Source organism: Camelus bactrianus, chromosome 6 (genome assembly GCF_048773025.1).
Source record: "Camelus bactrianus isolate YW-2024 breed Bactrian camel chromosome 6, ASM4877302v1, whole genome shotgun sequence".
Classification (NCBI taxonomy): Eukaryota; Metazoa; Chordata; class Mammalia; order Artiodactyla; family Camelidae; genus Camelus; species Camelus bactrianus.
Genome location: NC_133544.1, coordinates 32143671 through 32156440, shown reverse-complemented (window position 1 = coordinate 32156440; position 12770 = coordinate 32143671). Strand labels below are relative to the sequence as shown.

Here is a 12770-nt window from a genome sequence, read left to right as displayed (position 1 = left end):
TTAGCAGGATTCTTACTAAAACTGGGTGATACAAAGATGGACACAGAAAAGTCAAGGCCTAGTTGGGTAGAGGATTCAGAGGACCCTGACTAAAGTTTGGTCAAGGAGAATTTCTGTCAGTGTCTCATTGTAGAGTATTTGCTTTTAAATTGACAGAAACACTTTCTAATTGGTTTAAACATTTATCTAGCTACTGTTTGTATAAATGCATTGTGTATGTGTGTGTGCAGATGTATGTGACTTTTCAAAAATAATTGTGGTAGAATCTTGGTATTAGTGTTTTGATTCTTAATAATTTTCTCTAACTTTTTATTAGAAAAAATTTCAAATATACAGAAAAATTGACAGTATCTATTTACCCTCCACTTAATTCCCCATCCCCTCCATATAAACTGTTAATGGCTAAATTTTAAAAGAGGACAAAATCATGATCATACAAATATAAAATGAACACATGTCAAAGATTTTGTTTGACTTATGGACCCCGTAAGATATTACAACTAGTTCAGATGAGACCTCAACATACAACACATTTATAGTCAGAGAAGGAATGCTGAAATGAATTTGCAGATAGATGCGAAACTGGCAATATCCGTAGGGTGATAATTGATTGCAATTCTACTAGATACAGTTTGCATTTCTGTGGACAGAAATTATTTGCATTACTATCAGTTTTCTACAAATTAATTTCTGCCTCTACAGAGTTGTGAGATAGTCTAGTTAAGGACAGAGGTGGAGATAATGCAATGGATCATCCAACCAGACCCAACTTTTCCTTTGAGGAGTATGTGTGTTTAAGTGTGTGGGTGTGTGTACACACGTGTATATATGTATGTGAGTATTTTTTTTTGAATCCTTGAAGGTCAGATGAAGACATTATGACACTTCACCGCTAAATAATAAAGCATGCATCTCTTAAGAATAATGTTCTTCTGCATAAGGACAGTAGCATCCTAGCTAAGAAAATTAGAAATGATTCTATAATGTCTAATATCCAGTTTACTTTTAAATTTCCCCAATTTTGCCAAGATCCTTTTTGTATCTTTTTTGTGTGTTTTTTGAATCAGGAGCCAAAGTTCCTTTCTTTCAGTCTGTTTAAAATTTTTGAAGAGCTAATCCCCTGGGACTAAATTTTCTAGTGACTAATCCTGGTGGCCCTTTTTGTAGCATTTCATGTAGCAGTGTTTCCGAAACAAATCAGATGCTTTAGAATGTTAACCTCCTCCCAAGAGAGCCCTATCACTTTCATTAACAGGGTCACAAACTGTGTGCTTTGTGCTCAAGGGAAATGAACCTATGGGCGTTTTGCTATTTATGCAAGAGAAAATTATCTGTTGTTATGGGGCTGTTAATCACCCTTTGTGTTATACCCAGTTGGTAGCTGCCTTGGCTGTGGGTGCTCTCACGCAGAAAAGAGAGGTTAACTAGCATAGAATACTCCATTCCTTTGGGATGGAAAGGAAACATGGAAATTCAAGACAAAATGAAAGGCCAGAGAAAGTGGACATGCTTTAACATCCCTGTGTGGAAGCTAATCCTTCCCTTCCTTCTTTCCTTCTTCCAGTTCTGATTTGAGAGCTATGTAGTGTTAGAGTTCTTCGTGACTTAGGTAACTTAATAGTTACTCTCAGTTCTCCTATATTTAAAGTGAGAATTTTGATAAAATTTTAAAAAGAAATTTAATTATATAGATCTTGTTTTATGCAATTGTTGTGACTCTTCTTAATTCCATCCCAAAGGCTACATTTCTAATTCTGCTAGTGTTTTGGAGGTCCCCAAGACCACCCTAGGATTGCTGATTCATTTGTAGCCTTACCCAAAAACTGGGTTCGCCTCTTGTTGGGTGTCAAGCTGAAAAGAAATGTTACAGAAGTGGCAGGCCAGCCAAGAAACAACCACCACTCGGAGGGTTGGAGTACTCAGGTTTATTATGCTGGTGGGCTCAGAGGGGCTATCGCTCCGGATCTCTGAGTGCCTCCAGGAAGTTTTATAGGGTTGCTTACAATCTCGGGGTCCATCAACCAATAGGGTGAGTACAGCTAGGCGGAAACAAAGGGTTGCTTGCTGTAACCCGAAACCGGCCTAGCAAGGTTAAACTTAAAATTCATGAGTTAACTTAAAATTCATGAGTTAGCCCAGCCCAGTCTTGGCCCAGACCAACCTTTTCCTTCTCAATACAACCAAGCCAAAGATTAGGAAAAGGAACGATTTATTACTTGCAGCAAATAAGGAGAACACAGGAGATTTTTCCTAAAGCAGTATCTCTCCAAACAGCAAAATTGGGGAAGTTTTAAGCTAAAGGTAAGTGCATATTCATGAAGGGACTTGGGCGGTTGACGAAGTCCATTCTTTAGGGTCAGAAAAGGTCGACATCATCAGTTAGGTTCCAGTTGATCTGGTGGTTGAGTGCTTCAGGCTTATCTTTACCATTAGAAGAGAACTGGGAGTCTTTGTAACTGACATATTATCTTTGCTATTGTTACTTCTCTTGCCTAATAACAGCCCTTTGTTTCTGCATTCTTTTGTTTCCTTAATATCATTGATTACTGAGACCTGTTCCAGAGCAAGCTTTGTGGCCAGGCCTAGAACAGAAAATGGCTTAGGCTAAAAATGGCTTCTCTTATGTCAAGAAAGGCATGTCTGGTTTTCTTCCTCTAGGGATCCACTACCTTATCTGCTTACACAAGGATTCGGAGAACTCAGCATATAGTCGTACTCATGGTTATGATTTATTACAGCAAAAGGCTACAAAACAAAATCAGCAAAGGGAACAGGCTCATGGGATGAAGTCTGGAGGAAACCAGGCACAAGCTTTCAAGAGTCCTCACCCAGTGGAGTCACACAGGATGTGTTTAATTTCTCCTGCATCAAGTTGTGACAATGCACGCAAAGCTAATGAAGGAAGCTCATTAGAGACTTGGTGCTGGTGACTTTTACTGGGGCTGGCCACGTAGGCATCTTCTTTCTAGAATGTCTCAAAATTCCAGACTCCCAGAAGGATGACAGCTATTCAGCATAAACCACATTTTTTATACAGTGTGAGTGAAAAATATTGCCGGCCATATCAGTAAACAAAGGATGCCACAGCCATCAAGTCATCAGCCACTATCCCACATGTGAGCCAGTGGGAACTCAGGGTGGAGACAAGCAGACTGCCCGGCCTCTGCAGATACCCCTGACACTGCACCCTGAGGGAACTCAGGATGGGAAAGAACAGGATACTGGCCCTAGACAGCTAGATGCTATCAAAGGAATGATTTCGTTGAGCCCAGACTCTTGCATCTTTCCATACAAAGAAAAGTGCTAAATTCCTTAAGTTGAGACATCTGGCTTTCTTTCATTGACAGTAATCTTTTGATGTTCTGACTACCTGGTCTTTATTACAGAATTCCTGTGTATCCTGACTCTTACCCTGCATCTTTGGATCTGAGAGTCTGTTATACCAGGTTTACGTCCTCAGAAATGGCCGCTGAATAAAACATAACTCTCAACTTTTAGGCAGTGCATTTTTTATAGTCGACAACAATTTAGGCTCAATGAGCCACTCTTGTAAGTTCTGGGAGTGGTGGGAACCCACCCGGGATCCAGGCTCCCAGACTCCAGCCAGGGTCTGCCTTTCAGACCTTTCTAAGGATAGCTGTGTCAGGACAGCTATGTCAACCCTTATTTACAACTAGCCTTTTTCCTTTCCTTCTGCTGTGCAAATCAGAACATTCAAAGAATGCTTGCATCTTCCCAGTAACAAATTTACTCAGATTTTATATAATGCTGGTAGGCTATATGCAAAGAAGGGGAGACAAAAAAGGATGTGGCATTTACTTTGATTTTTTCACCCCTAGATGACTGCTTTTTAATTTCTGTATTAATCCATTACTATTTGTCAAAAAAATTGCAGGCTTATTACTAAGTATTATTTTAAAAGTTGTTCTCTAAAGATCATACGTTGAGGTGATCTGAGGTGCTGAGGTGATCTTCTTCTGTTAAAAAATCCACCAGTTCCTAAACACAACCCACAGAGTGGGAGTATCCCAGAGTGGGGAACTTGTATCTAGAATATATAAGGGCTTATTACAATTCATTAATAAAAGGGCAAATAATCCAATTTAAATAATGAACAAAAGAGATATTTCTCCAAAGAATATGTATAAATGGCCAATAAGCCTGTTAAAAGGTGTTCAACATCATTAGCCATCAGGAAAAGGCAATCAAAACTACAATGAGATACTGCTTCACACACACTAAGACTGCTGTGATTAAAAAAAAACACAGGTAATAGCATGTCAGTGGGGATATGAAGAAATTGGAACCCTCATATACTGCTGATGGGAATGTAAAATGCTTTGGAAAACAGCCTGGTGATTCCTCAAATGATTGAACATAGAGTTTTCATATGACCCAGCAATTCTACTCCTAGGTATATACCTATACCTAGGTAGAAATGAGAACGTATGTCCATCCAAAACCTTGGAACATCTGTATCAGCATTATTCATAATAGCCTAAAAGCAGAAACAACCTAAATGCCCATCAACTGATAATATGGGATATAGCCATATAATGGAATATTACTTGGCAATAAAAAGAAATGAGGTGCTGGTATATGTCACAACATCGAAGCTTGAAAACATGCTAAGTGAGAGAAGCCAGTCCTGAAGGGCTATACATTGTGTGATTCCATTTATATGAAATACTCAGAATAGCCAAATCTACGGTGAGAGAAAGTAGATGAGGGGTTGACAGGGGCTGGGAGGACTGGGGGTGATTGCTAAGAGGTTCAGGGTTTCTTTCAGGGTAGTGAAAATGTTGCAGAATTGTGGTGATGGATGCACAACTCTGTGAAGACGCTAAAGGCACTGAATCCTACAGTTTAAATGGGTGAATTGAACGGTGTGTGAATTATACCTCAATAAAGCTATTAGGAAAACATACTGGTACTTAAGAGGAAATAAAGTTATTTGTCTATTATTATGAACAGCTGACCTGTAATACTCAGGTATCTATTAGGATTCATAACTTGTGTTTTCAGATGTGAGTCAGTGAGTTACTAATGGCACTGGAATATCACTTGTTCATTCTGAAGAAGAGTGGTTAAGAAATCCAAAGAGGAGTGCCACTGTATTGGGAGTATATTAAGCATTTTCCACTTTGCAGTGTGACATGTCTGTATTTCTGTCAGATATCTTTTGTTTGTTTTATTTGTTTTGGGGGGGGCGGAGATAATTAGGTTTATTTATTATTATTATTATTTTTTTGGATGGAGGTACTGAGGACTGAACCCGTGACCTTGTGCATGCTAAGCATGCGCTCTACCACTGAGCTATATCCTCCCCTCCTCTGTCAGGTATCTTACTTTAGAAATAAAGCTCCATTTTCCTCCCCTAGTACTTGGCTGCTTATGTTGCCCAGGTGGGAACTGAAGGCGGGACTTCTCATTAAGAAGATCTTGGCTGGCAGCTTTTCTTCCTGGGGTCTGAGTGTCAGTCAGAATACTAAGGAGGAAACAAGCTCATCCATTATTAGCCTTTAAATATTGTCAAGTCATATGGAATTGAATCAGCTTGTATTTGGGTAATGGAAGTGTGTTTTCTTCCCACCTTGTTTTGTTTCATTCAGAATTCATCAATTCACTTAGCTATAACAGTATATTGGGGGAAGATCTTTATTTAATGATCTACTGACATATGTTTCTTGTACTTTTAAAAAAATCCCTTTCAGCGTATGGCTGAGGAAGGCACGACTGAGAAATGCAGTCTGTGTTCCATTTAGTCTGGTGCTTTATATTAGTCCCATGTCAGTGTCTGGAATGGAGAAGGAGTTGTGAGGGATCTGGGACAACTTTCTTATTCCTTCTGAGTCGAATTCTCACGGTGACTTCAGTCTGTTTTTTGAAGTATCGTAAGTTCTTAGCCAGATAATCCCTCAAACTCATGTTCACAGGCAAATACCAAAGCATTTCCTAAAACCAAGTATAAACAAATTTTAGGTTGGCTGCCATTTTAGCTGATTCACATCACTGTTCTCATCACAGATAATTCTTGCACATTTGTCAAAGGGACTGGAAGCTCTAACTCAGTGGGTGTTTCAAAAGTAGATGATGCATTTTTGATATTTCCCAGAGAGGATATTATTATGTACCTTGAAATCTCAACAGGGACTTGCCTCACCGCAAAGAGCAGGGAGGGCAATGAAGGTGAAACCCTGTGTCCTGTGACCCAGCCCCCTCCTGCCCTCCCTTACCCCTTACTTACAGAAGCTGTGCTGTGTGACCACAGCGTGGTGTGGTCTTCAGAGGAGACAGGTGATCTCGTTTCTTTTGTGACCCGTCTTTCTGAGGTCCTTTGTTATATGGGACTGTGGAGTCCTGTGTGTCACACAGGTCCAATGACCAGATGTGCTGTTTCTTTGGTGTTTCCACGATTGACATTCTTTTAAATCCCTTGGGGGATTTTAATGCTGTTCAATCTGTATTTAGACCATTACATCTGACATTAAGAAGTAGCACCCTTGGCAGAAATTAATTGTGTATTTGTGAATGGCCAGTTAACGAACACATAAACAAAGTCATAGAGCAGATAAGAACGATCTTTCAGGCAAAAAGCATCTGTCTTCATCTGCTCCCTGAGTAGTTGGTGCCACGGTGCCAACCTCCAGAAATGCCGTCAGTTTGGATGTTATGGATTAGTTTACTGGAGACGTTGATTGTGATGCTAACGTGGCACGAGGCATTCTCTCCCTGTCCTTGTCCCAAACCTGTCATCCTGCTGAGCCCCTTAATGTAGTCCTGTCATGCTGTGAGGTACAAAACCACCCCAGCTAACTCTAGCCAGTAGGCATTTGTGGTAATTGGAAAACAAAGTTGATAAAGGTCTCATCTGTATTTGTTTTCTCTCTCCCTCGTCCTGTATCCTTACCAGGCAAAAGTAGAAGAAAAGATCCAAGAGGTCTTCAGTTCTTACAAGCTCAACCACCTTGTACCAAGGTAAGCTGCTGGTTAGGAATTTGAGGGAATCTGGGGAGACTGCCTCCCATGGGAGCCTTTTTACTTTCCTCCTTGAACTTGTCTCGTGGGATGTGTCTGTTGTGAGGCTGGTATTTCCTGACCTTGTGGCTCCCTGGAGATGCTTATGACCGCAACTCCTGCCGCCATTAGAATACTGTCTATGGGAGATGTGCACTCAAACTGAGCCGTCAGATGTTCCTTGAGGATGCCCCTGGGGCCTGAGCTCTGAGTTCAGAAGGTGGAGAGAGGAAGTTCATGATTCTGTAGCTTGGTTCTGACCGGCTGCACTGATGTTCAGATCAGAACTCTCAGGTTTTTCTCCTTCACATAACACTTTGAAACAGATGTGGTGTCCAGGAGGATGGAAAAGAATGGATTCCTTTGATGTGTATTTTTATTAGACTGGGAAGATGTGAGAGATCTGAGCTTCTCCCAGCCTGGCCCTTCTTGGTGATTGTGATTGTAAGGGAGAAATTTCAAGTGAGAAATAGAATGCCTCTTTTTCCCCTTGGCCCTTAGCAGGTTGAAGCCTTGTAAGCTTTTTGATGTCAAAAATTCCAAAAGGGGGATTATAAGCAGAAACTTACCAATTTGAACCTTTATTTTTCTCTTTTTTCCAGTTTTGTAATGTATCACACTAGAATTTCACAAGGTTATTTCCTCCCTTTATTAGCATTTCTCTTCTAGTCACAGATTGCTTATCCAAAACTGTCCTGTGTTATCTTTCCCTCAGAACTGATCAGTAGTCCACACGGTGTGTGGTGCTCCCTTCTCCTTGACAATCTCTGAACGTAGTGTAGGTGGGCTGCTGGCTGATTCACCCTGGGTGGGAAGCTGATCTGGTCCACCTCTTTTATCAAGTCTCCCAACTTCCCGACACCTCCTAACAGACTAACTCCTGGCAAGTCAGTCTCTGAGGACTTCTGCTTTCTGTAACATTACAAATATTTCTAGCGTGAGTTAACTGTGTCTTTTTTTTTTTTTTTTACCACCATTCTATTTTGTCACTATTTCCCTAGAGAAAAAAATCTGTCAAAAAGTTCTAATTAGCCCAGGCAGAAAATAATTGGAAAAAGGGACAGACAGGAGGGAAAGTTATCTTCATCTTCCTTCCCTGGAGGAGAAGAGAAAGAGTACATCAGTTAACCAGAGGAGTCTTCTTCCGAACTACTAACCTAAAGCTCTGCATTAACCCAAAGCCCAGACCTCAATAAATAAGTTTTTGCTCATCACAAGCCACAGCTGGAGATTAACAAGTGATACCATTTGTGTAAACAGCTTGGGGACAGGGTACTCTCTGCCTGGGACATGCCGTTTCCCTGGAGGTGGCGGGACTTGGTGATGGCAAGGGGGTGGGCTGCTTCAGGAGGGGTTTGTGGTTAGAGTTGTATCACGATGACTCACCTGATTGCGCTCTGAGTCACTGTCCACTGTCTGTGGCTCTGTAGACACGTGTCCCCTGTGTTTCCAAAGGGATCTTTGATCATTTGACATTTTACACCCACCATCAGAATAGAGCCCTTGGGCTTTTATTCTTACTGAGCTGGGAAGGAGAATGGGAAGTTATTATCTGGGAAGAAGCTGTGTTTGGGGAGTGGTGGTAGAGGACAACAAAGGAGTAAAACCCCCTGATTCATAGGTCTTAGGCCAGGTGTGGGTGGAAGACAAAAATGTTCCTCTTGGGTTTGGATCCTTTGTGGAAATTGAATATATCAGACCTCTGGGTTTGTTTCAGGAATCTGACATTTCCCATTTTATCATTGTTGCCTATGAAAATGAGTGCTTTAAAGGATGCTAATCAGCATATTATGTCACAGCATGCTGATTAATGTTGGAGAAATTACACATTGTGGCTGAATGGGTGAGAATGTAAATCAACATATCAGTATAAGGCTGGAGCCATTCATTCTGTCATAGAATGAACTTCTAGGATAGGAGAATAAACCTGAAAATTTACCAGTATTCTAAATTACTATCAAAATTACAATATTTAATATTTTAGTAGTCAGATTTTAAAAGTCTGGCATTAGAATGAAGGAACAAACCTTCCTTGTCAGTGAAAGTGAATATTCAGAAATTAGCAATAAATCTAGATGACATGGCTCGTTTGTGTTTCTGATGTTGTGTTGCTGATCAGATGTGACAGGATCACATACACTCCTGGACCACTGACCACACACAGGTCCAGAGATGCCAGGAATGATGTGAGGGAGGTATTCGTTGATTCAGCCTTTCAGAGCCACCACCAATTAGCAGATTAGGCTGGAATTCAAGGCTGAAGCTGGATGTTGTTACATTCTACAATTATTTGCCATCCCAGAAATTTTTTCCGCCACTCTCTAAGACTGTGAAACATGCATCCTCTCCTGAGTGAGGTGGTCCGTCCCATGGAGCTCTTAGACCGTGCTTTGAGCAGTTTTGTCTATCAGCATCCTACTTTACCACAAAAGTTAATTTTCTTTTTCTGTGGTTAGTCTCACTGTTCCACACTCGTATGAATTTACCCTTTGCCAGGTATTGTGTTATCTTTAGTAAGAAACCTGAAATTCCCAACCCCACCCCACACTCACATATAATTTTAAAATTGTTATCTCTTGGGAAAAGGTAGCCTAGTGTTCCTTGGGAGGGAGAAATATCGATGATGTCCCTGTGCTAACAGAGCAATGAAGGTTAAGTGTTGGCAGTGGCTCTGAAGACAAAATACTCTGAGTTAAGCTCTCAAAGCAGTTCTCACATGGGAGCCTGCTCAGCTTTGATGTTTCCTGCCATTTCTGTATGTGATGCTACTTTGGAATTTCCCAAATCCTGAGCAGTTAGAAGATGTAGTTCTTCATACTGTTGTTCTTTCTAAGGTCCTTATGAATAAATCCATCTTTCCTTCCACCCTCCATCAAGTGACTTACTACTTACGTGCCAGAGGCTTACTTTCTGACTAGAGAAGCCCCTGCCTTTAGTGTGTTTAAAACCCTTCCAGCAGCCAACAATGAACTGAATCCCTGTCCTCTCCATCTCTCATAACCAAAGGCATGATTCTCAGGGATGGTCCAGGTTTAGGGGTAGGCAGAGTGTTTGCTGTCACTTCGTCTGCTGTGTTCATTTAAAGTCATTCTTTCCTTTACCCACTTGGCAAGAGTATCTCAGGGGTCCCCAAGAGGCCAGGCACCGCTGGGCTCTGGGATGGTGGACAAGGCTGACCCAGGTCCTGCCCCTGCTGGGCTCTGAGTCTCATGGGGAAGGTGGTTACTAAACAAATGAATTCAGGGAACATAGCTACCAATGGAGTGACTGTCTTAAGAAGAGAAAGGGGCACTGAGGGAGAATAACAGGGGTCTATAACTTAGGTTGGGATGTCAGGGAAGGCATCTAGTTTATTTGGGCTGCAGTAGCAGATTGTTGTAGATTGGGTGGTTTAACACTTATTTCTCACAGTTCTGAGGCTGGGAAGTCCAAATTCAAGGCACCAACTGATTTGCTCTCTGGCGAGGACCAGCCTCCTGATTTGTAGATGGCATCTTCTCCCTGTGCCCTCATAAGGCAGAAGGGGTGAGGGAGCTGTCTGGGGTATCTTTTATAAGGTGCTGATCCCTTCATGAGAACTCCGCTCTCAGGACCTGAACACCTCCCACGGGCACCACCTCCTAATACCATCACACTGGGGATTAGAGTTTCAGTATAAGAGTTTGGAGGGACTGTAGCAGAGAGCTCTGAGAAAGAGACTCTTAGGCTGAGAGTGGAGGGTGAGGAGAGGTTGGCCAGTTTAGGAGGTGGTGGGGGTGCTCCAGGCAGAGGGAAGACTTGAGCTAAAGTCCTGAGGCTGAAAAGAGCAGACTGCACCCAAAGCGGTGTGGTTGGAGCTCCGTGAGGCACTGGATGAGGTTAGAGAGAAGTAGGTGGAGACACATTGTGAAGGGTCTCAAAGCCCATAGGGCTCATCCATAATGAACACAGTTTACACTATTTGCTGCCCAGTACACGTGTATTTCTAAGTTCCTTCTCCGCCAGTGGAACTGGACTCCCAATATCCTGTGTACTTGCTTGGTTATTCCTCATGTGTGTCCCAGACCCCCATCCCCTCTGCACACCACACAGATGCCTTCCTCAGCTTCTGGAGCACTGACACCCTGCATTGCCCCTGCTGGGCCTGTCTTGTTCCATCTAATTGAATGACTTTGGGGCTGAATTGTTCAGAAAGGAGAGAGAAAGAGCTCTAGCTTTTCTTTCTTTTTTCTTTTTAAGAGGGGGGAGGTATTAGGTTTATTCATTGGTTTCTGTTTGGAGGAGGTGCTGAGGATGGAACCCAGGCCCTAGTGCATGCTAAGCATGTGCTCTACCGCTTGAGCTATATCCTCCCTGCTAGCTTTTCTTTTTTAACTACCTACTCAGAAAAGAGTTTTGGATCTAGAGGTGACTTGAGAATAAAGGAATGGTAAGAGTATTACTTTGCTAGGGCTGCCATAACCGGATACCACTGATGAGGTGACTTAAACAACAGAAATTTGTTTTCTCACAGTCCAGGAGGCTTGAAGTCCAAGATCAAGGTGCCAACAGAGTTGGTTTCTCCTGAGGTCTCTCTCTTTGGCTTGTAGATGGCTGTCTTCTCCTTGTGTCCTCACATGGCCTTTTCTCTGTGTGGGCTCCTCCCTGGTGTCTCTTCCTCTTACCTTAAATATCTCTTTAAAGGCCCTGCCTTCTAATGCAGTCACACTGGGGGTCAGGGCTTCAACATATGACTTTGAGGTGGGGCACTGTTCAGTCCATAACAGTAAGTCTTTAGTATGGTTTCTGGCTGATCAAAAGAAACTGGATATATGTCCCTTCAATTTAAAAGAATCATAAACCTCAAAGGAAAAGTTAAAATTCATTCAGTTAGCATTTTGGCCCTTGAAGCTCTAGATAAACATGTAAAGAACCCTTTTCCAAGGTTTTGGGATAACATATACATATTAGTGTTACTGTGTGTATATGTGTGTGTGTATGTGCGTGTGTAACGCCTGTTTATGATTAAGTGAATGAAAGTGAAAGAAAACAGTTTCTCTGGTGGAAATAGTCACTGAAAGAAATTTCTTTTCCCCTGCTTGTGGCTGAAGTTGGTCTTCAGATGAAACTGGCTAAAGGAACTCACAAGTTCCCTCCCAGCAGGGCTCCTGTCTCTGAGCGAAGGGCCTGGCTGTCTGTGCGTGAGGTTCAAGTTGGGAGGAGAGTGACTGGGGAGTCCCCTTTGGGCTGCCCCAGGTCCTGTCTCTAGGGACCAACCTGGAGCTGCAGAAAAGGTGCCTGAAGCTTCTTTCAGTTAGATGTTTCTGTGCAGGTGAGGCTTCAGGTAGTTTCTTGTCACTTGAGGATCCTGAAGAGTAAGTAGCCAGTGTTGCTTACTCCTGAGAGGTAGAGAAGCCTTTGCCTCTGAGGTCTTTCATTTTCCAAGACTGAAAAGCCCCTTGTCGAGTGAGAGGAGTGTGAGAAGACAAGGAAAAGGGTTCGTTCTCCAGGGTGGTTGTTGTTTCTCCCCCTGTAAGGGGAAGGGTTTGTGGCTTAGTTAAGCTCTCTAGACGTGCCAAGTCCTCTCGGGAAGGTTAATGATGGGTCTCCTGCGGTGCGATAAGTGTGACCTCAGGAGACTGATAGGCTGCACCCCTGAGCCGGAGATGCCGTCTGCAGCCTTGTCACCCCGCTCTTTGTCCTCTCCGCTTACGTTTTAACTTCCCCCGTGAGGTGTGTCATTCTTTTAAATTGATGGGACTGAAACCAGGAAGAACAAGTCTCTTTTGGTCAGT

General features: G+C 42.4%; 1 protein-coding gene across 1 annotated transcript in view; it reads left to right on the top strand.

Annotated features, from left to right (window-relative positions):
* FNTB (farnesyltransferase, CAAX box, subunit beta) overlaps positions 1-12770 on the top strand; it is a 64919-nt gene that overhangs the window by 10904 nt on the left and 41245 nt on the right. The window contains exon 2 of the mRNA XM_010962268.3: positions 6914-6978. Coding sequence (XP_010960570.1) covers positions 6914-6978 — 65 coding nt within the window. The remainder of the gene's footprint in view (positions 1-6913; positions 6979-12770) is intronic.